Here is a 22,269-nt window from a genome sequence, read left to right as displayed (position 1 = left end):
GCTAATGAGAACAGGGGGGAAACGGCAGAGTGGGCGTCACACCCCAATGACCCAAGCCTGCCTCTCCCTGAACAGATCATCTGGATTACATCAAGAATATTGCTGGTCCAGGAGCTGTGGGCTTTGGTGGGGACTACGATGGTGTTGAAAAGTAAGGAAAACAAGGATGTTGCCCTCACCCCACAGAGAACAGCATTTGAGAAAAGGCCCAATGACCAAGGCTTTCAGTAGCCTGGGCAGAAAGGGGCATCTCTTCCCACCTTTTTTTGACTGGCCTATTTCAATTTCACTTCTGCCCTTCTTCCCCACTCTGACCTCCTTTTTGTCCAAAGGTAGGCGCTGGCTTACCAGCCCAAAAGGCACAGAGGTAACCTTCTTTCCTTAGAAGAACCTCTACCAGGGATCAGGAAACTTGTCTGGTTTGGGCAGGGTGTTATTGACAGCAATGATTCCCTGAAGCAATCATTTGTCTGAGTATAAAGAAAGTAAGGGGGGGGGGGATTAGGTAGATGACTATCTCCTTTCCTAGAAACAACTTAATTAAAAGTGGGATGCTGTATAATCTATGTCAGAAATACTCCTCAAAGAGGATTTACCTGCAGGTCCTGGGACTCACTCCCCCTCCCACTCGTGTCCCCAAGAGTTCTGCAATGTAGTAATTTTTCTTTCCCAGTGTCCCTACAGGGCTAGAGGATGTCTCCACTTACCCAGACCTGATAGCTGAACTTCTCAGGAGAAAATGGACTGAAACAGAAGTGAAAAATGCCTTGGCCTATAATCTGCTAAGGGTCTTTGAAGAGGTAGAGAAGGTAAGATAGGAGCAGATAAGGTGGAGGAGCCAGCCTTTGGGCAACAAGGCTGGATCCCCTTTTCCCCCACCATCCTTCATTCCAATTTTCCTTCAGGTAAGCAACCACAGTGCCCTGCCTAATGAGAGCCGCATCAAATATACTGAGCTGGAAGGTAATTGCAAGACCTCCTTTGGCTTTCCGGACCACAGCCATCAGCACCTGCCTGGAGCCTTACCTGCAGTTCTCACTTTTCTACTTTACCTCTGGCTGCTATGATCCTGTCCAGACCACGGCCAGCCTCGATTCACAGGCTGTCAGCCGGAACCAAGACAACTGCAGGGCTGGATCTAGCCCAAGACCTCAAAGAGGGCCAAATCCATCTTCAAACAAGTATCTCCCGATTTGTCTGCTCTATGAAAGGATGGATGGTTCCATTGTGATTAAGGCATCAACACACTCCTTCCCCAGATCCTTCAGATATACCAAAGGAAGAATCTAACCTATGAGAGACATTTGGCAGGTCTGATCCAAGTCTAGAACACACACACACACACACACAACACACACACACCACACACACCACACAAGGACAAATCATAAAGAGTATGCATTGCATTGAAAGCATGTACTTTTCTTCCTACACCACCATTACTACCCACCACAGCAGGTTAAGCATTATCTGTCTCCACAAAGCAACACCAGACCAAAGGTCTGGAAACATATCTAATAAGTGTTGCTTTCTTTGACCAGGTGGCCCCAATCAAGTCATTTCATCTCCCCTAGTAATAATCATCCACTAGAATTGTAGATCAAACCTCAATCTCCTCCAAATGCCATCAAGACATATATTGCTACATACTTTGTTACTTCCAAAGAAATTCATTTTATAGATACTCCTCTTTCCTCCAAATTTAGAAATAATGTGATCTGGGTCTAAAACCCAGATGCCATTCATCTACTCTGAAGTGGGTAAGCTATTAAAACTGAGTCTCACCTTCTTTCTCATATGGGAATAATGCTTGTCCTAACTACCTAGTAGTTGTAAGAAAGTTTTAAGTAAGAAAAATTTTAAAAAGTGGAGACTTTAAAAATTACAAAAATTATCCTTGCCAAGGATAAGGGAGATATTACCATTATCTTATGCTCTCAAAAGAATCCTTTCCAGTCTCAACCTAACCTCTAGAAAATAACTAGCAGCAAATTGTTCAGATTCTGAAAATCTTTGCTCATTAGCATTTGATAATCACTTTTCTAGGCAGGGAAATATTCAAGCCCTTGACTGCCACTAAACTAGGTGCAGGACTTTGGACAACTTTCCCTCTCTCTTATCTATAAAAATGAGGGGGTTGGTCTCTAAGATTTCTTCCAGACTGACATTTTAGGCTCCTAGGATGCTTTTAAGAGGGAAGCCAAGAAAAGGATGAGCACAAGTCCATGTGAAAGTTGATGGGAAGACCATCTTCAAACTGGTGCACAATACACTTAAAACTGGGGAGGCAGCCATAGATTCAAAGTCAGTAAATAACTTTTCAAGAACTTCAATAGGGATAGCTAACTTTTGAATCAAGGGGTTAGTTCTTCATCCCTAGTCAAACTGTCTTATCAGTTCCATTGCTAGAACAGGACAAATTTAACATAAAGGCATGTAAGTAACTGACCACTCAATGAGAGAAAAGCAACTTTCTAGGGTAGCAGTTGTTACTGACATTTGGTCACTGAAACAAGGGATTATATTTTTAGCTTTCCATGTTAGGTTGGCTCCAATGTAATAACAAAAAATGAAAAACCTTGAGACTTCAGGAAAAAAATACAAGAGACCTTGGGTCCTCTCTCAAGTCCTGTCCTGGTCTCACTTTGTCTCAGTTCATGCAATGGAGTCCCTAAAGCAGCCTGATCCTCACCGGCTGTTGGCTCCATCTTCCTAGACTGTATCTAACATTCTCTGCAGCTTAAGACTAATGGGTTTACATCTTAGAATTGAGAAACTGTCAAAATCTTGCCTCCTCCCCCTAGGAAACCTCATTCTTCTCAGGAGCACATTTCAGATTATACATTAACTGGACAGCTAAGGTCAGTGTTAAAAGGGCAGCAATATAGTTATCATGTTTTTTTGTTGGTTTTTTTTTTTTTTTTCATGCAGTTCTCCCCATGGGGCCTTTATCCCACCTGGCTTGGGATGGCCTGGGTCATTTCCTAATCACAGGAAATCTAGCTTTGTAGGAAAATGGCACCCTCTTGTGGGGTACAAAGTAATTACAGCTGACTTAGCATTCTAAGAATAGTTGTGTCCAAGAAAGGAAGATCTTCGGAGTGGTTACACTTAATAGACATCAAAAGAATGTCACTTATTTTTAAAAGTACAACTTCCAGGCCCACTGATGATTTCAGTGGAATCTGGAAGTTCTTCCTTATGCCTTTTCTGAGCCCTCCCACCCCCCTTTTTGCCCATGTCCTTTTTTTTTTGCCCCTACTCCCAACTAGTCCAGCCCCTTCATTTTACAGAGAACTGAAGCCCACAAGTTGAAGCCACTAGTCCAGGGTCACAGGTAAAAAGGGCCTTTGTCAGGACACTCAAACCATGTTCTTCAACTCTAAATTCAATGCTCTTTCCATTACACTTGCTATCAGGAAACTAATCATCTCCAGGCCTTAATACAGCCAGGCTATCACTTAAATAAAGGAGAAAGGGAAATGCTACTTGGCTGAAGTCTGGAAAAATCATGATTTGCATATAAAAGAGGTAAGAAAAAGGGACCCTGGGGAGTCAATGGTAATTTACCAATATTACCGCCATAAGGCAAGCAATCCTTTCTGGGAACTGCTACTACAACCCAGAGTGAGCAGAATATTTGCCTAAAGGTCAGCTTATCTGAAGACAAGATTTAACCTGCTTTAATCTTGGATAAACTTATTCAACTGTCCTGGGCTTCAGCCCCTCTTATGTAAAATGAGTTTGGTTTAGGTGGCCCCTCCGGTTCCTTGTGCTTTAAATCTATAAATGCTTCTCCATATGTAAAAAGAAGTGCAACAAAAATGCCATTTAAAGTCTCTTTCCATTCTGCTCTTCTCCAATATTTTTATATATGAGAAACCGAGGAAGACCTATTGCACAAGACCTCCCAGGAATTAGATGGGCATGGTCCAAGGGGGGAAGAGTCGCCAACACTGTGACTTGGGCCAGTATAAGAAACACATATAGACATGACCCATTCAAGACAGAAAATCTGTTAGCTGCTAAAGGGAATTAGTAAGGGACTGGACAATTGGACTGAAGCTCAATCCTTTTCCCTGCATCTTCTTGCTTCCCCCAGCCATACATTTCTCTCCCGAGCTCCCCAAACCAACAAGTTGAGATTTCAGGAATAAGAACTTGTTTACTTAAAATGACACTGTAGGAAATTAAGAGTATTGATTGTTTTAAGGCAAATTAGCCTGTTCCTTTGATGAACATAAGAACCCACCACATCCTCCAGTGTTGGGCCCCTCTGGGCACCAGGCTCATCATCTGGTTCAGTGGTGGCAAACCCAGAAGGCCTAAAACAAGGTACAGTTCAATGACATTGCGGGTTCCTCCATGCTTTTGAGACTGCTCTTTTAGCAGTTACAATTATCTCTCGTGATGCTTTCCATTACATTCTTGAAGGATGGGGAGGTCTGTAGAAGGTGTTTCCAAAAGTGAGCATCCATCCTGGGTAGATCACTGAGCTCCTCTTTATCCACAATCCAAGCCAATGGTGGGAAAAGCAGGGCACCACCACCTTAGAAACAAGCCTGAAATCTCTCTAGCTTCCACTAACTGGTATACTTCCCCCACCCAAGAGAGAAAAGGTTCTTGGGCCTCTCTCTCACTCAAGGCTTTGACCCAACATCCAAGTTCCAAGCTTCGAAGGAAATCCTTAAAGGGGCCTTTTTATTACACTGAATCCAGATGCTCCCAAGGCCACAAGGATCAAAGGTAAAGGATCAAAAGCAAAGATTTTCAAACATATCTATACACAACTCATAAAAAATATATACAGTTCCCTTACTAAGCAGCACAGACAATTTGGAATCTACCTATGGATATCCTTGAAGACTACACAGGAAAAAGCTGGCCATGTATAGGCACAAAGTGACATCTGTAAGTACCAATCTTACTGAATGTGTGTGTTGGGATGGGGATGCTAAAACGATTTACTTCAAACAGACTGCTCTCCTTCCACATTGACAAGAAACAAAAAAGTCAAAAAAGAAAAAAAAAAAAAAAACACACTGAAATTTCCAAGAAAATGGAGTATCAGCAGAAGGAAAACTACTCTGAGATCACACTTTTTTCTACAGAACTGCAAAGAGCTATTTGGGCAGGGAAAGCAGAGGGGAAAATAAAACAATAAAGTACACTATTAACCTTTTTTGCTTTTCTTCCAATGGTTCAGAGCTGCAAGTAGTCCCTAAAGTTTTATCATTGATTAACATCTGTGAAATGATGTCCAAGTCCACCTTCACAAGCCCACAGTGTCCCAAGTAGAGCCCCTTCACAAGGGAAACAACAGATATGAGCAGATGGGGCTTGGAGGAATTGCCAATGGGGAGTGGAAGGGGAGGAAAGAATAAGAATCCCATTTGCAATAAATGGAAGAAGGAAGAAATAAACAAAGTGGCACAAACATCAAGAAGGTATTTTGAGCCTTCCATAGATAAATGGCAATGTTCTCCTGAGGCGCCCAGTCTGAGGGAATATTGACATTCCCTCATCCCTCAGCTCATGAGCTTGGTTTGTTGAGGGGGAAAGGAGCCATATAAACACATATTATCATTAGCTACCGATCCTATGGCAGAGATTCGAATTATGAATCAATTTTAATAACCCAATTTTTGGTAAGAGTTGAAATGTAAACCATAACACTTCTCTCTAAGAAACTAAGAAGGGATTTTAAAATGATTATAAACACCCATTGCAGAGTCTTCAGGGACTATAGCAGGACTCCCTAGGCAAGTGTCACCCAGGAAAGATAAGGCTTATATGCAGTGTGTCCCAAAAATCCTCCTGCCATTCTAAGCCTTAATAGCTGAATTGTTGGATTCCAATTGGGGAAGGAACCTGGTAAAATAGGCTGCTCTAAGCTCAAGAGTTTACAACAACACTAAGACTTCTGGGATACCTTGTCTATTAGGGACTACCATTTTTTCATGTGTCTCCTCCAACCTGCCCCCAAGAACAGACCCAGTTCCTAAACGCACAGAAACCAGCTGTTCTTCCTCATGCTGTTCACTGAAGGAATACATCTGACGGAACAGCTGAACAAGTAACTGAGAGACTTTGATTGAAGTCTGGCCTGGGTTAGGGAGACAACACTTTTAAGAATGGGAGGAAGAGAGTTCCTTCCTAAAAAACCACTCTCTGAGAGGAAATTTTTAAGGGGTCATTTGATCTGCACAAAGCCAAACTCACCAATATGACCAATTAGAATCACCAAGGGGGACAGGAATCACTGAGGCCCACCCAGCAGCCAACTCAGTCACAAGAACCAGGAACCCCTTTTCTGTACCCAGTCAGTGCCCAAAGAGGTTGGGGGCTTCTGCCACACACCCTTTCTTAGCTAGATATCAGCAAAACAAATCTGTCAGTGCTTGTAGCCTTGGCCAAAGATGCCCTGCTCTTCCTGGAAGGGGCTGAATTCAACTTTATATGGTAATAGGACCCAGACATGCAATATATTGGAAATAAAGCAATACCAAAGAGTCTAATTATTTAAAGCCCCTAAAATAACCAAGTAGTGCTGCATTAAAATCAGGTCAGTCTTCCTTCAAGTGTACAGAAAAGATATTCCTCTGAAGATGTCAGAATCCAGACAGCATGGCCCAACCTCCACCAAGAGCCCAGTCGACAACACCAAAGCCCAAGTGATGCACTGGGGTCTGTCAATGCTTCGGCAGCGGTCCACTGGCACGGAAACAAGGTACGTATGGATGGCAAGAGCTCACTCCCCACACCGAGATCCGCACCCAGAGAAAAGGGTAAATCCCAACACCATTACAGACTGGCAGGGCAAAGGGCAACAGTGGAGGGAGGAGTTGGCTGCTTCTCTTTGCAGAGGCTGTGGAAGGGTGGAGGGTGGAGCTTCCCTCCCACTCCCTTTCCAGGACGTGATCAGTGCAGGGAAAGCAGTCCATCAGGCTGAGGTATAGTTTAATTCCGCAAGGCTGCCAACCTGGGGGAAAAGGAGGTGGTCACTCTGGCAGAATCAACTCTGGCAACTCCCAGTCTTTTGGGGAAAAAAGAAAGCTCCCCTTTATATCTAGGTGCATCAAATAAAATTATCTTTACAGCTAACACCTTAATTTCACAGATCCTAAGATCATATAGGAAATATCTCACCAAACAGAGAACTGAATTGGAAAGAGATAACCAGGTAGGGGATTATCTGAGGAACAAAAATAGAAGTCATAACTTACACTTGGCCCCTGTCCCTTTCAAGTCAGATGTTTCATGTGTGCAAAAAGGAATGGCAAAGAGAAAAGGACCCAAGGTCAAGAACTGAATTCTCAAAGGGTTACCATTCAGCTGTCACTCAGTTCAATATATTCAGTATCATAGGGATTAAAGATAACACAGGTGTGATGTATTTACATATTAAGAAGTCTACTTTCCCTTGGTGCTGAAGCCTTTTCCAATTACTCCAGCTTACCCCACTCTCTCTTTTCTATGCCATTCACAAAGAGATGCCAAAGGATCTTAAGAATACTAAAGAATAAGAGCAGCTTGTATTTTCCCCAACTGGAACATGGCAAACAATGGACACTTTTCTGATATGCCTCAGTTGGCTAGCCTAGACTCAGTGGTCTGATAATGCTTGCTATTTCAGGTTTTAAACTTCTATTAATCTTCACCGGGATGGTTAAAATGGCACATGGCCTTAGGGAAGTGTTCTGAGCCTTTGGCATTAGGACCATACAAGTGGTCTCACCCAGCTTATCCATAATCTTGAAACTAAAACAAGCTGTGACAAGCAGTGACCTGACAACGGCATAGCTTGTGTCTCTTGTCCAAAGGAATAACTAAAATGACCCCCTCTCCCCAATTCAGAGTTAAAGAACTAGGACTAATATCCTAGATCTATTGGGTTTGGGAAATTGGGGGCAGAGGGCAAGGAAAGAATGTCTATTGAGCAAAGAGCTAGCATGGGGAAAATGTACCTTCGAGACAGTTGGTCTTCCTGGCTCCTAACAGAGCTCTCTCCTACAGCAGAGGCCCCTTCAGGAAGTTGACTAAGCTGGTCCATGACCTCCAGGCCATTTTCCTCAGCAATCTGCACAATAAGGCTATCCACCTGTTCCTGAGGAGTAGTCAGTGTGGTAGCAGAGCTCATTGAGTCCTCCATAACCTAAAAAAGGGGGGGGAAAATTATCATTGTACCAATAGGAAGAAAGAAGGCTAGCAAAGACAAAAAGGATTCTATTGCACTTAACCTTAAAAATAATCAATTCAAACTTATTTTACATGGATAGCAGCTAAAAAGGGAGATCACATTTCCTGCTCATTCCTTGGCCCCACTTAATTAATCTCTCAAATCTTCACCATGCCAGGCTCCAAAGAAGAGGTAAATCTTGTCAAGACCAACTTTTTACTTAGGTGCTCGCACCTATCTCCTCCCGTATACCACAAGTTGTCATCTTTGCTAAATCATCGTCCATTTCCTGCCCACTAAAGTGTAGACATCCACTGAAGTTCTTTCCTGGGCCATTCTCTTTCTGCAATTGCTCTTTTAATTTCATTAGTTCCTATGGGTTCAATTATTACATTTAGGCAGTAAAATGGCTCCCAAATCTAGATATCTAGCCCTAAATTTCATTTCCACCTGCTAGACATCTGCACTTGGGTATCTCATTGACAACTCAAACTCAACCTATCCAAATGAAGCCATCTTCCCCTGCTACCCCTGCCCCTTACTTCCACTTATCTTTCTACTGAGGATACAATCATTCTTTATCACTAAGGCTGACACTCTACAAATTATTCTTGAGAATCCTTTCCCTCTCTCACTTCTCCTAATCGATCAGCTGTAAGTCTTAGATTCTACTTCCATCATCATCTCTTCCAAACCTTTTTCTTTTTTCATAGGATTTCTACCATCATTAGGCCCTTGTTATCTCTCACTTGCTATAACAACTTCCCAACTGGATCTTCTGCTTCTAGTCTCTCCTCTTTCCAATCTATCACTAAAATCATCTAAGAACCAGACCCTGGACTCAATTGCAGTTATCTCCTATTGTCTCTGTGATAAAACAGAAACTCCTCAGTGTAAGCACTTAAAACGTACCAATTCTGACTCCCTCACATCTTTCCAGACTTACCTTACATCCCTCTCCATCAAACTCTATATTCTGGGCACACTGGACCACTGGTTATTCCCTGAGTTTGACATTCCATTTCCTGTCCTCATGCCTTTGAAAATTAATATAGAATAGCAAAGAGTCTGTAACTGCCTCTGCTGGTCCTAGAGTCTAGGGACCTTGGACGAGTGATTTAAGCTCTTTGGACCTTCCCTATTCTATAAAAAGAGGCGATCAAGCTAGATATCCTCAAAAGTCCTTTCTAGGACTAAAAGCAAAGGCCCCCAAATGCACTCTCCCCACACTTCAGCCATCCCCAGTTTCTTTCAAGGTTCAGGCTCAAGGACCAGACTTTCCCTCCAAAGTCATGTACTCAGTTACTGCTCTCACATGACATGACCGTCTATAGAACATATGATCTTCAGAAGTGAGCATAAGAGACACCTAATGACATCAGGCATTGCATACACAGTTGAACAAAGACTGTTGTGTGGATTAGCTGTTTGTTATAACGGATGGTAGTCAAGGCAACTAGATGATGTAGAGCACTGGCCCTAAAGTTAGGAGGACCCGAGTCCAAATCCTGTCTCAATCCTGCCACTTAACTCTTGCTAGTTGTGTTGTACCGGGCAAGTCACTTAACCCAGTTGCTTTGAATTAAATAAAAAAAAGTTAAGAGCAAAAAAAAGGTGGTCATCTCTGGTGGCTGCAACTGGGGAGCAGTGGAAGACATGTAATGATCAGGTCCTATTGGAAAATCATTGTACTACATTAATAAAACTTTTAAAAAAGGAGAATAAGGTCCTCAAGGGCAGGTAACCCTGGTGCTTCATAAATATTTCCTGACTCATGTGGTTTGCTGCTGAATACTTCTATCAACAATGCTAGCCTCTGTCCCCTCCTCTCTATATGGTGACCTTCTTCCACAAATACACATACATACATCTGAAATGCAGGCTGCGTTACTTACCGAAGTGTGAACATCCAGATTCTGAACCTGCTGTTCAAATTTATCCATTACAGCAGATACCTTCTGCAGGTCCATGGTATTGAGAGCTTTATCCAGGGCCTTGGTCACCTGAGCCATATTCTTAGTTACCTAAAAAAGGAAATGGGTAGTTAGAGGAAGCCAGAGAAAGAAAAAGATTAAAACCAAGAAAATGGGAAATGATGGAGTCTCTGAACTCACTAGTACTTCACTGAATCAAAAAAAAGAACTGGGCCTTTCCTATCTCCATATTGCTCTAACTAGGCTAATTAGGGATAATATGGATCCTGGGACTTGGGGGAACATGAACATATCTCTGAGCACAAAAGAGGTCGAGCCTCAATAATTAGGATTGAAGGTGCATATATTTTGAAAATAAAAAGCTTTCATAAAATTTTTTTTTAAAAATAATAAAAATATATTTTTAAAAAATAAACTGAAGGCAATTAAGGACATGTCAATAAAGCAGAACATACCATAGATTTTTAATATTCCCCCATAGTATTCAGAACAATGCCTTGTCCATAAGTAGCTTTATATATGAACAAATTAGTACAAAGTCTGGAGTAAAAAGGGAACTGATAATAACTAGCATTGTATTAACAGAACTCAGGAGAGAAGAAACAGCAGTCATTTACCCCCTTCATGGTTACGGCCGTCTGGACTTTGGAGGCCACTGCATCCACACGGGAAGACATTCGAAGCCAGTTCAAACCCTCATTCTTTTTACGGATTGCATTCTCAGCATAGACCCGAGCACACTCCACATTTTTCTGCTGAAGAGCCTATAATGATAAATAGAAAAGTTAACTGAAACCAACTGGTTGGATTGTTATTTTACAAAATTTCCTTCTAACTCCTTTCAGTCGTCTAATTTTTATTTTTCTTCCCAAATGTAATTTGCAAAAGAAGTCCACCCTTCTATGGTTCTAAGCTATAAACTAGACTAACCTTAATAATAGTTTAAAAGACTCTAGATTTATGAAGATTACACCATGTAAATTTCTTTAGATATATTCTGTACTTCTCATTCCCTGGCTCTTCTCCCCTTCAAAAACTCAAGCTTTCCAATATTATAAGACAGTAAAGTTAAGAGTGTCCCTCCTTCCCACAAATAATTCACATTTACATAGTCTTTTGAGGTTTACTCAGATTCACAATAAATCCTAACCAAGAAGGGGGAGGGATAGGAAGAGGGCAAAGAGAAAGAAGAAAGGGGATGATCATCAAACTGTTTAGCACAGAACCCTGTTTAAATAAACATTAATAAATGCAATGTACAGATAGGCAGGCAGGCAGGCAGGCAGACAAATAGACAGGTAGAAAGATATTCTTAAGGCCATGTCATGTCCAGCATGGACATTATCACAGGGTTTGTGATTAGGCAGAGTGTGTAACAGTAAGTATGTGTGTGTGGGTGTGTATTATACATATTTTCACCATAGAATCACTGGATTAAACAGGGCTATCAAGTTACCTCACCTTCTTGACTTTGGCTTGCTCAGCCTTGGAGTCCTTCTCAGCCTTCTTGGCCAACTTCTCCAACTGTTTTGCTGTGAACTAAAGAGAAATTTTAAAAATATACTTAGCAGTAACTGGAGAAACAGTACAGCAGAAGGCTTTCTCAGTTTTTACTAAGTCTCCCTTCATTGCAGATTAAGAGTCCAAAGAAGCAATACCAGTGAGTCCTAGTCTTAAGGCCCTCTGTCTTGTTAACTGCCTTAGAATACCCTCATTACTTAACATGTCAGTTGCCACTATGTGCTAGACATTTTAGAGGATGAGACCAGATGCCTGCAGGTGTGTGATTTTTCTTTCTATGGTGGTGACAGTCAGGTTTCCAGGAGCTGTGATGCCTATATTTTCTTTTTCAAACAATTACTCACATCCCTTCCAAGCTAAGTCACAGAAGAGTTCTAACAAAGTCTGACTAATGTTCTGTTCTTAACTTGAAGAATTTGCATGACAGAAGCTCTCAGAATATAAAGGTAACTATAGAATTTCTGTTCAGTTTTGTGATAAAAGAACAATAAAATAAACACTTTTCTTAAATTTATTCTATCCATAAAATTTCAAAATTAACTACTGTGGGAGGAAAAAATTATGAGAAACAATTCACACTCAAAACTTAAAAAAAAAAACTATTAAAGGGTCTTCCATTTATTTAAAAAAAAAAAAAAAAAGTGATTTTCAGGCTAGCTTTCTGGAGGACCTCGGGATCAGCGTTAATCTTAGTGTAGGAGGCAGGACAGCCATCACGAGGCTGGTCAAAAGATGGAATGAATCATTTCCAGTCCTTCTCAGCCCTTATATATCTTAGTACAATAATATCATTATACCATACTGAATTTGTGTGAACTAGAGAACCATTACATCACCATACTAAGTGCTAACTATATATTGTGAACTAGAGAACCATCATCTCATCAATTCCATTAATGAGATACTTTTGGAACAACAATCTAGTTCAATGTATGTAAAAGGTAGTAGTGAGCTTAGGAGAGGGCTGAACATATGAATCTAGGAATCATCTGTATAGATAGCTGAAGAGGTCACCAAGTAAATAAGTACAGGGAAGACCCAGCACAGGATCTGGGAGCATCCCCAGTTAAGGAGCATGATAAAAATAATGATTCAACAAAGAAAACTAAGAAGAGTTAATCAGATAAAAAAAAAAAAAAAAAAAAACAAGAAAAACAAATGTCCTGAAAACTCTGAGATGGTAAATAGTAATAAGGATAAGGACTGAGAAAAAAATCTATCTAATGATCTATCAATTAAGATGTCATTGGTAACTTTGTTACTAAACTTTAGTTTCAGTTCAGAAAAGTCAAAATCCAGACTGCAGGAGTTTGGAAGGGTAAGAAGAGAAGAACTGAAAGCAAAAAGGGGAGATAGTTTTTTCAGGACATTTGACTAAGGAGAAACATAGGATGATCACTTTCAAGAAAGGTAGGGTACAATGATGGTTTTTAAGGATGAAAGACAATGAGGTGTACTTGTAGGCAGAAAGGAAGAATTTATTAGAAAGGGAAAAAATGAAGAATATGAAACAAAGGATAGTTGTCAGGGCAATTTATTAGAGAAGACTAAAATGTACAAGGTACATATGGAGGTGCTGGCCCTGGCAAGGAGAGGGACTGGCATCACAGAGGAGATAATGAAGGATCATACCAAGGAACTGGATGATGAGAAAAAGAGTGATAGTCTCCATATCTCAGTCAAGAATGAAGTGAGAAAAAGGCTAGACACCTGGGAAGAAGTCAAGTAGAGCCACATGCCACCATCAGATGCCAAAAGAAATTCTAATAAAATTTAAGTGTTGAGTCCTTGCTAACTGAAATTCAAAATTTAAGTCACCACATAACATGAGACAAAACTTCCATATATCCAACAAGCTACCTAAGATATCATCTTAACCTGTTTCCTATGGTTCTGTTGTCAGGAGAGAAAGAGATCAGTCAGTCATCACTCTCCACTTCAGAGCTCTTCAAATACCAGAAGAATATCATTAAAGAGCAAAGCCAAGATGTAAAGTAAAGTAAAGGCCTGAACCCAGCTGAACTCAATAGTCCCTTCCAAACAAGTTTAATATAACACCTCAAATAAAATTTTAGAGTGATCGTCAACAAAAAGCCAAAAGGAGACATTTTTTCAGCCTAAAACAACTTAGGGAGCATGCATGAAAGGAATGTAACACTTGGGTGGGTGCAGGCCCAAAGCTCAGCAGCCACAACAGTCCCAGCAGCTTCCAGAGTTCTAAGCCCAAAGATGATCAGTGAGTAGAACAACTGGTCAGAAAGAGATTACAGGGAATCCTTTGCTAGAACTATGTGAAGATGGCACTGCTGACAATTCTATTGCCCATAAGCAGTTCTTGATTGTAGTTTCATGTTGGAGAGGAGACCTAATACTAGCAGATTCAGGGTAGGAGGGGATATTTGTTAAATATCAGCACACAGACCAAGAGAGCAGCAACTAAACCTCTCCCAGGACACCACCATTTTGGAAGCACCAAAAACTTGCAGAACCCTAGAAGTAGCTCTGAAATCTCTAACATGAAAAGGCCTAAAGTTAGCTAGTGCCATCCTATCCCCAAATGAGCAGAGCCCAATTTTAACATATAGTTCAAAGTGAAGAAACAAGCTGGGAAAATGAGCAAACAAAAAAATAATCTGACCATAAACAATTACTGCCACCTGGCAGGGAAGACATAAAAGAAAACAATGTGTGAAAACAGCTATAAGCAATGACTTAAAGAAAAATGCTAATTGGATCCAAACCAGAAGGAATTCCTGGAAGAGTTAAAAAGAGTGGTACAAGAAAAATTGGGAAAAGACAATGACTTTCTTCCTTCTAATTCATTCTCTATCCAACTACTAAAATAGTCTTCCTAAATTGGGAAAAAAATGTTTATAGCAAGTCTTATTGACATGCAGAATAGGAAGAGTCTGGGTAGTTAGGGAACATTACGATTGGCTATACAGGAGGAAATGGGTTGGTATTAGGTGTGACTAATTATACCAGTCTCTGAAAATTAAGGAATGTTAACTGTTATATGGGACTCATCTGCCTCCTAGGAGACCTGAATCACGCCATGTTTGATCTCCACCAAGGGGAGACATCAGGTCAGAAAAAAATCTTTTGGGAGACTGGCACAAGGTTAAGCTGATTGGGACTTACATACAACAAGCAGATGTCCCAGGAGCTAATTGCGTCCCTTTAAACCACACCTTTAAATTAGACAGGAGGAATGAATGCATTAATAAATAAATGCTTAATTCCAGAGAAATGTAGCTTGACAAAAATGGGGAACAGCGTCCATTATAGGTCCATTACAAGAGAAATTAGAGGTAATGTAAGTTTTCATCTTTTCACATAGTTTTCTTAAAAAGAACAAAATGAAATCTTTGGATACAGTGGGGAAAAGTAAGAGGATATCCACTATTACCTCAGTTGCCACTTAGTAGGACCAATATCATAGGTTTAGTCACTGTTATAAATAATCCATCCTAGTTCTATTAAATTAAAAATATTTTCAATTCCTAATCCAATTAAGAGGAAAGAAACTCATCAAAATCAGTGACTATAAATTGTTCTTTAGGAAAGAGAAGTACTTCTTAAAATACCCAATACCTACCAGAGCTCTACATTAATGTTTTTAATACCTTAACAGAAGCTGTTAACATACAAAAATGATGATCCAAAGAACTTTTATTCAGAACCTTCTCTGTAAAACTGCCCCTTACTAGACAGAAGCTTTGGGAATCTTGAACTGCTTGCAATGTATTAAGAGAACTGGTCAGCGACCTAAAGCAGCAAGTTCCAGACACAGTTACCAGTTGATTTTTTTTTTTTAAGGAGAAGAAAAAAAAAAAAAAGGGCAGCTAGATGGCATAGTGTATCCACTACTAACTGTGAAGTCAGGAGGACCTGAATTCAAATCTAGCCTCTAACACTTACTAGCTATGTGACCCTGGGCAAGTCACAACACTAATTGTCTTGCCAAAAAAAAAAAAAAAAAATATATATATATATATATATATATATGTTTAAAAGAACTGTATATATTTAACCTATATCAGATTATTTGCTCTTTTGGGGAGAGGAAGGTAAGAGAGAAAGAGAAAAAAATTTGGAACACGAAATCTTACAAAAATATCTTCATATATATTTGGAAAAATAAAATACTACTAAAGGGGGGGGGAAGACCTAAGGCTCATCCAAATCAGAAATTCCACCTTCACAACACAAAAACACGAACACAAACACACCCCTCTATAATTTCCTTCCACTATCACCAAAGTCTATTTTGATGGCTGGTTGCTTAGCAACAAACTATCTTCCACATATCCTTCTCAGGGAGCAAGCTGCCCTTTTGTAACATTCCCTCTCCAACTATTTATTTTCCCTGAAACACTTCTGTTTCTCATATTGTAGTCTTGGTTCTCTGTTAATCAAGGGTATACCTGATATTCATTTTAAACAGAATGTGGAGGGAGAAAGTGAGAGTGGTAAGGAAGGGGAAACACACAAAACATGATCTGCTCTGGGTGTCTGTGCTATAAAAAGTATTTCTTCTCTAGTCTCACCTTCCAAAGAAGCCAAGCATTAGTTCTTTATAGATTAGAGGAGGAAAGATGTTTAAAAATCATCTCATGGGGAAACTGAAGGTCAGAGAGGTAAAGTATTTCCCTCAAGGCAATAATTTAGTAGAGTGAGAACAGAGCTCAGATCACATGGTTTGAAGTCCTCTATGCTTTCCACATCACTGTTTGGCTTCAATCTGTAAGATATACAGCACTACTCAGTGTGAACCTTTTTGAGAGTGCTATTTTTTTTTTTTTATTGAAGCTTTTTATTTTCAAAACATATGCAAGAATAATTTTTCAACATTTGATTCTTGCAAAACCTTGTGTTCCAATTTTTCTTCCCCTTCCTCTCACTCTCTCCCCTAGATGGCAAGTAATCCAATACATGCTAAACATGTTTAAAAGTATGTGTAAATCGAATATAGGTACACATATTTATATAGTTATCTTGTTGCACAAGAAAAACCTGATCAAAAAGAAAAATGAGAAAGAAAATAAAACTGAAGCAAACAACAAAAGAAATGAAAATGCTATGTTGTGAACAAACAGTCAGTTCCCACAGTCCTCTCTCTGGGTACTGATGGCTCTCTCTTCATCACAAGATCACTGAATCTGCCCTCAATCATCTCATTGTTGAGAAGAGCCACAGCCATCAGAACTGAGCATTGTATAGTTTTGTTGTTGCTGTATACAATGATCTCCTAGTTCTGCTCATTTCATTCAGCATCAGTTCATGTAAGTTTCTCCAGGCCTCTCTAAAATCATCCTGCTGGTCATTTCTTACAGAACAATAGTATTATTCCATAGCTGAAATAACTTAATCAGCCATTCTCCAATTGATGGGCATCTACTCAGTTTCCAGTTTCTGGACACTACAAAAAGTGCTGCCACAAACATTTTTGCACATAGGAATCCTTTTCCCTTTTTGATGATCTCTTTGGATACAAGCCCAATAGAAATACTGCTGGATCAAAGATTATGCAGTTTGATAGCCCTTTGAGCATAGTTCCAAATTGTTCTCCAGAACGGTTGGATCAGTTCATAACTCCACCAACAATGTATCAGTGTCACAGTTTTCTCACATCCCTTCCAACATTCATCATTATTTTTTCCTGTCATCTTAGCCAATCTGAGGTGTATAGTGGTACCTCAGAGTTGTTTTAATTTGCATTTCTCTGATCAATAGTGATTTAACACACCTTTTCATATAACTAGAGATAGTTTAATTTCTTCATCTGAAAACTGTCTGCTCATATCCACTGGAAGATCCTATTTTTAGAGGCTAAATGTTTTTTATTATAATCAATCTCAAGGCTTCTAGTATATATACTTTTAATAATATGGTTTTCAACAATATGGAAACTCCTAGATAAATATTTCAAAACTTGTTTTAAGAATGATGCTAATGGCCTTGCTAGAAAATTATCCCAGAAGGCCAGATGTATAATCTTATACTAATTTCTAGCCTGGCACAGCAAAGCACTTAATAAATGCTTCATGCCTTATTTAAGTGGGTACATAACTGTAAAATCTGAACTCATTACCTCATTCATTCTGAAGATGACTGGATACTCATCATATAAGATGTCATTAACCCAGATCAATCTTGAAGTAACGTCAGAATTTCAATTTGGGCAGCCAAACTAATTCACTATTTGAATCTAGGTTTAGTGGTATTAAATGAATAAGACAAAAGAACAAAGAAAGGACAGAGATCTGTCTTGCTGCTGCTTCCTATCCTTTTTTTTTTAATCTGTTTTCCCATCCAAAAACTACACTGTATTTCCCAGAGTATCTAGCTGATTAAAAAGACCTATGCAGTAATATCTCCAGTAGGTTTTAGGCCAAAAATTACCTAGAGAATACAAAATAGACACGACCTCCACATGGTTGGATTACTATAGGGAAAGAACAAAAGCACATATAAGTAGTACTCTATTGTAGTTTAACTAAGAAAGCCAAAATCCAGGTGGAAAGTAAAGGTTTAGCTGTCATGAAATCTCTTTGAAATGTGATATTAATGGATTTGCTGCCTTTTACAAACAGGAAGGATTAGTGTAGCAGTCAAGTTGTGTTTCTTAAAGATAAGATGCTCAATCTTTTCTGGGTGAATCAAGCTGACCTGCTTTTATTCAGATCTAGACTAGAAGAGGGATAAACCATCAAGCCAAGAAAAATTCCTTCTTGTCAGCAGCATAATTTTTCCAAGGCATCATACAAATTAGACACTAGGGCCACAAATCATTTAAGATTTTTCTAGTATGTGACACTATACCATGAATATTTACCAATCAATATGCCAAGATTAAGGGGACAAAGATCTTTCAGTACATACCTTCAACTGGAACAGGGTATCTGAAAAGAGAAAAAAATGTGGTTTAAGGATTTTAGAAGTGATCAAATTAAAAAACTATAGCTTTTTCAGAGACAGGTTTCTATATCCAAGAAGCACTAGCATGCTTTTTGATGCTAATAGAACTAAAGGAAGGCCAATCAATAAACATACATATTTAATAGGATTCCAAAATTATACTGAGAAGGAATTTTATGTTATCTTGTTCACCCACCTCATTTTATATATAAAGAAAGTAAAGCCCAGAGAAGTGAAATTATTGCCCCTAAATCACAAAGGTATTAAGCACCATACCATGTGTCCTGTCTTATGGGTCCCATTCCAAAGTATCCCATTGGTGGGCTTTCCCCACTTTTCTCCAGGCAGTTAGTTAAAAGTTAAGTTGAGTGTCTCATTGGCTGAGGATTTTCCTTTCAGACTTTCTGAACGAAGGAAAATAATAAGAAAGCAGGGATGCTGTGAATGGCATCAGAAAGTCCCAAATGTAGAGTGTGGGAAGAAAATGGTTTGATAGTGTTGGAAGTTGTTGGTTTATTTTCTGGCTATTCCATTCCATACATATTTGGCTACTTTTACAAAGAGATGCAAAAGTAACTTGACAAATCATTCAGACATTATTAGACAAGTATTAGCCAAAGTATTTTCCCTGTTTACCAAATAAGGAAAAAAATTTTTTAGAAGGTACAAATAATTCATTGCTGTGATTGAAGTCTCCCAAACAGTGAGGGTGGAGGTGCTTCACAGTTATTGCTTTAAACTTTCAACAGCCACAGGTAAATAAACCAATCTAATCAACGCCACAGACTACTGCATCGATCTCAGCAGAGGTCCACAACACTGGAGGAAATTCTGTTTTAAAAGAAAAAGGTTTCATCATTTTAAGAGGGAATGACCTACTGCAGAGTAAAACTGGCTTTGGGAACCTGACAGTGAATGCTATGCAATATGATGATGATGAAGCTTGACTCCTGTGCCCCACCTTCTCTTTTTTGGGGGGCAGGCAGGGGAAGTCCAAGCTACATAGATGTGAGATAATGCACATGCTGTTGGACTGAAGTTAAATTATACTGTGTTCTTTTCTTTGCTAAAGAGATACCCTAGGAGTAGAAGGATATACAAAAATTAAGGTGATCTTTGACCCAGCAGTGCTACTACTGGGCTTATATCCCAAAGAGATCTTAAAGAATGGAAGGGATCTGTATGTGCAAGAATGTTTGAGGCAGCCCTTTTTGTGGTGGCCATTAACTGGAAACTCCATGGATGCCCATCAATTGCAGAATGGCTGAATAAATTGTGGTATATGAATATTATGGAATATTATTGTTCTGTAAGAAATGACCAACAGGATGACTTCAGAAAGGCCTGGAGAGACTTACATGAACTGATGCTGAGTGAAATGAGCAGGACCAGGAAGTTATTATATATCTCAACAACAATGCTATATGAGGATGGACGAGGCCCTCTCCAACAATGAGATGAACCAAATCAGTTCCAATAGAGCAGTAATGAACTGAACCAGCTACACCCAGCGAAAGAACTCTGGGATATGACTATGAACCACTACATAGAATTCCCAATCCCTCTATTTTTGTCTGCCTGCATTTTTTATTTCCTTCACAAGCTAATTGTACACTATTTCAAAGTCCGATTCTTTTTGTACAGCAAAATAAGTGTATAGACATGTATACATATATTGTATTTAATTTATACTTTAACATATTGAACATGTATTGGTCAACCTGCCATCTGGGGGTGAGGGAAGTGAGGGAGGGGAAAAGTTGGAACAAAAGATTTGGCAATTGTCAGTGCTATCAAATTCCCATGCAAATATCTGGTAAATAAAAAGCTATAATAAAAACTAAAAGAAAAATTACCCATTTATACATACATATGTTTTGTAAATAAAAACTATTAAAAAAAAAAAAAAAGAAAGAAAGAAAGAAAGAAGCAAACATTGACTTCAAATTGCAAAACTAACCAGGTCTATCATATAAATTTGGGGCAAAGGTTAAGCAGTGGAAAATGTATTGGCAAAATCATGAGAAACTTAAAAAAAATTAAGGTGAGCTCAAAATGTCGATACAGATTTTTAAATGAAAACAAAGCTGAGTTTGGACTAAGCTGTCCAGAGGCCTTACCCCGGGGAAATTTAGAAATCTAGGCAGCAAGCAAGACTTGGGGCAGAGGGAATGAATAAAAAGGACTTCTCATTCCGGCCTCCGCATTTTGGTAAAAGCAACTTTCTGTCTTTTTAAAGGGAAAAAGTGACTTAGGAATGTTGTAAACAGAATTCAAGAGTTGACACAAATCGCTGCCGAAATCCCTTCGGAACCAGACGTTCCGGGCGCCCGCCCCCTCGGGGTGACTGCCGACAGTCTCCCATGCTCGCGACTAGTTACTACAGAGCCGACGCCGTGCGGACGGGACACGGTGGCCTTTGCCCCCAGCGGGCACTGTCCGTGGCACACGCCTCTCTCTATGGGCCCCTCCCTTATACCAGGGCCGGACTCCTCGGAGGGGGCTGGCAAAGGTCGCACCCCAGCTTCCCTGACGGCGGTTACCCAGCTTCCTTCCCGGGGATGGGGAAGAAATGGCTCTAAGGGCGCATCAGATTCTATAATCAGTCGATTACAGATTATAGATGGACGTTGATTAGGTTCCCCCAATGTAGCAGACCCTGGGACCACAAGGTGCCTGCCCTCCGGGGACTCAGTCCGAGGAGGGAAGGACGGACAGAGGGAGGGACAGCGGCCCCGCAGCCCGCCCCGCCGAAAGGGGGAGCCGCCACGCCCCCTTTTCTCGCACGCTCTCCCCCCGCCCCGGCCGCACAGGAGAGCCCCGAGGTAAAGGAGGAAGGTGCGGAGTCCCTCCACAGCCGGAGGCCGCTCCCCGCCCCTCAACGTCTCATTTCCTCAGCCGCGGGCTCCAACTAAGCACGGCCTCTTACCGTCCATGGCGAACGTGCCGAAGCGGCGGCGCCTCAGAAACCGCGGGGCTGGAGCAGAGGCGGGGAACCGGGAGGTGAGGCTGCAGTCAGACCAACGTCGGCGACCCCGCCGACCCTCGGCGCCTCAGACGGCACTTCCGGGAATGCCCTTCCTGGTGCCTCTCCTCTCTTCTCGCGAGAGAACGGCGCGGGACTCGTCCCGCCCCTTTCCTTCGTCCGCCCCCCGCCCATCTCCAGAGGACCATTCAGAGCCACGTGAGGAGGGTACGCTCCGCCCACCTCCACAGGGCGGAGGCAAGGGGAGGAGCGTGCCCCGCGGGTGGGCGGGTCCCGCACGCAGTCCCGAGTAGTGATGATGCCGGGATTTATTTGTGAGTCACACTGGACTGAGCTCGGGGAGAGGAGATGGGCCGGGGCTGGGTGTGAGGACGGGGATGCAGACCGAGCGCATGGTGAGGGGAATGGATGAGCCCACTTATGGGACTTAACAAAAGCAAAGACTCCCCAGGTAAAAAGGATTCCCCGCCCCCACCCCGCGGTTCCCACCCCCTCCAGCCCTCTTATTAGGCGTTGACTGTATACTGTGCGCTGGGCAAAAAAAAAAAAACAAGAACAAAGGGTCTGTTTTAAAAGAGACCTTGGGCGCACACCGTGTGTTATAAGTATACACGGAATCCGGGCAGAGGAAAAGAACTGGGGGTGGGGGCGGGGTCTCGGGAAGCCCTCCCCCAGAAGATAAAACAGGATATTGAAGAGACCCTCCAGATTCGGGATTTGGTGAAGGG

At 40.9% G+C, this 22,269-nt stretch overlaps 2 protein-coding genes across 7 annotated transcripts in view; one reads left to right on the top strand and one right to left on the bottom strand.

The window, feature by feature from the left end:
- Positions 1-1,377, top strand: part of DPEP1 (dipeptidase 1) — a 91,393-nt gene extending 90,016 nt beyond the window's left edge. For all 5 annotated transcript variants that reach the window (XM_074286164.1, XM_074286162.1, XM_074286163.1 and 2 more), the window contains 3 exons: positions 76-151; positions 674-809; positions 906-1,377. In XM_074286164.1, coding sequence (XP_074142265.1) covers positions 76-151; positions 674-809; positions 906-1,067 — 374 coding nt within the window. In that variant the 3' untranslated portion in view covers positions 1,068-1,377. The remainder of the gene's footprint in view (positions 1-75; positions 152-673; positions 810-905) is intronic.
- A 2,768-nt stretch (positions 1,378-4,145) lies between these two features.
- On the bottom strand, positions 4,146-21,816 carry CHMP1A (charged multivesicular body protein 1A). Of its 2 annotated transcripts, XM_074286168.1 has the most exons (7): positions 21,485-21,816; positions 18,520-18,539; positions 11,575-11,652; positions 10,731-10,877; positions 10,075-10,203; positions 7,968-8,155; positions 4,146-6,982 (listed from the first exon to the last, which is right to left on the bottom strand). In XM_074286168.1, the coding sequence occupies exons 1-7, from the start codon at positions 21,489-21,491 to the stop codon at positions 6,961-6,963; spliced, it is 591 nt and encodes a 196-aa protein (XP_074142269.1). In that variant the 5' UTR covers positions 21,492-21,816; the 3' UTR covers positions 4,146-6,960. The 2 variants fall into 2 exon arrangements, with proteins under 2 accessions (XP_074142269.1, XP_074142268.1); XM_074286167.1 differs by lacking the exon at positions 18,520-18,539 and having other exon boundaries at positions 21,462-21,816.
- Between the last annotated feature and the right edge of the window lie 453 nt (positions 21,817-22,269).

This window comes from Sminthopsis crassicaudata, chromosome 2, assembly GCF_048593235.1.
Source record: "Sminthopsis crassicaudata isolate SCR6 chromosome 2, ASM4859323v1, whole genome shotgun sequence".
NCBI classification, from domain to species: Eukaryota; Metazoa; Chordata; class Mammalia; order Dasyuromorphia; family Dasyuridae; genus Sminthopsis; species Sminthopsis crassicaudata.
This window is presented reverse-complemented; position numbering and strand designations above follow the sequence as displayed.

Bases quoted from the DNA above. Each gene is read 5' to 3' on its own strand.
- CHMP1A (XM_074286167.1), bottom strand. From the start codon at position 21,491: ATGGACGGTAAGAGGCCGTGCTTAGTTGGA. The intron at 8,156-10,074 runs GTAAGTAACGCA...CCCCTTTTTTAG, and splicing joins ATCTGGATGTTCACACTTCG to GTTATGGAGGACTCAATGAG. The intron at 6,983-7,967 runs GTACATTTTCCC...CTTTTCCCCCAG, and splicing joins GAAGACCAACTGTCTCGAAG to GTTGGCAGCCTTGCGGAATT.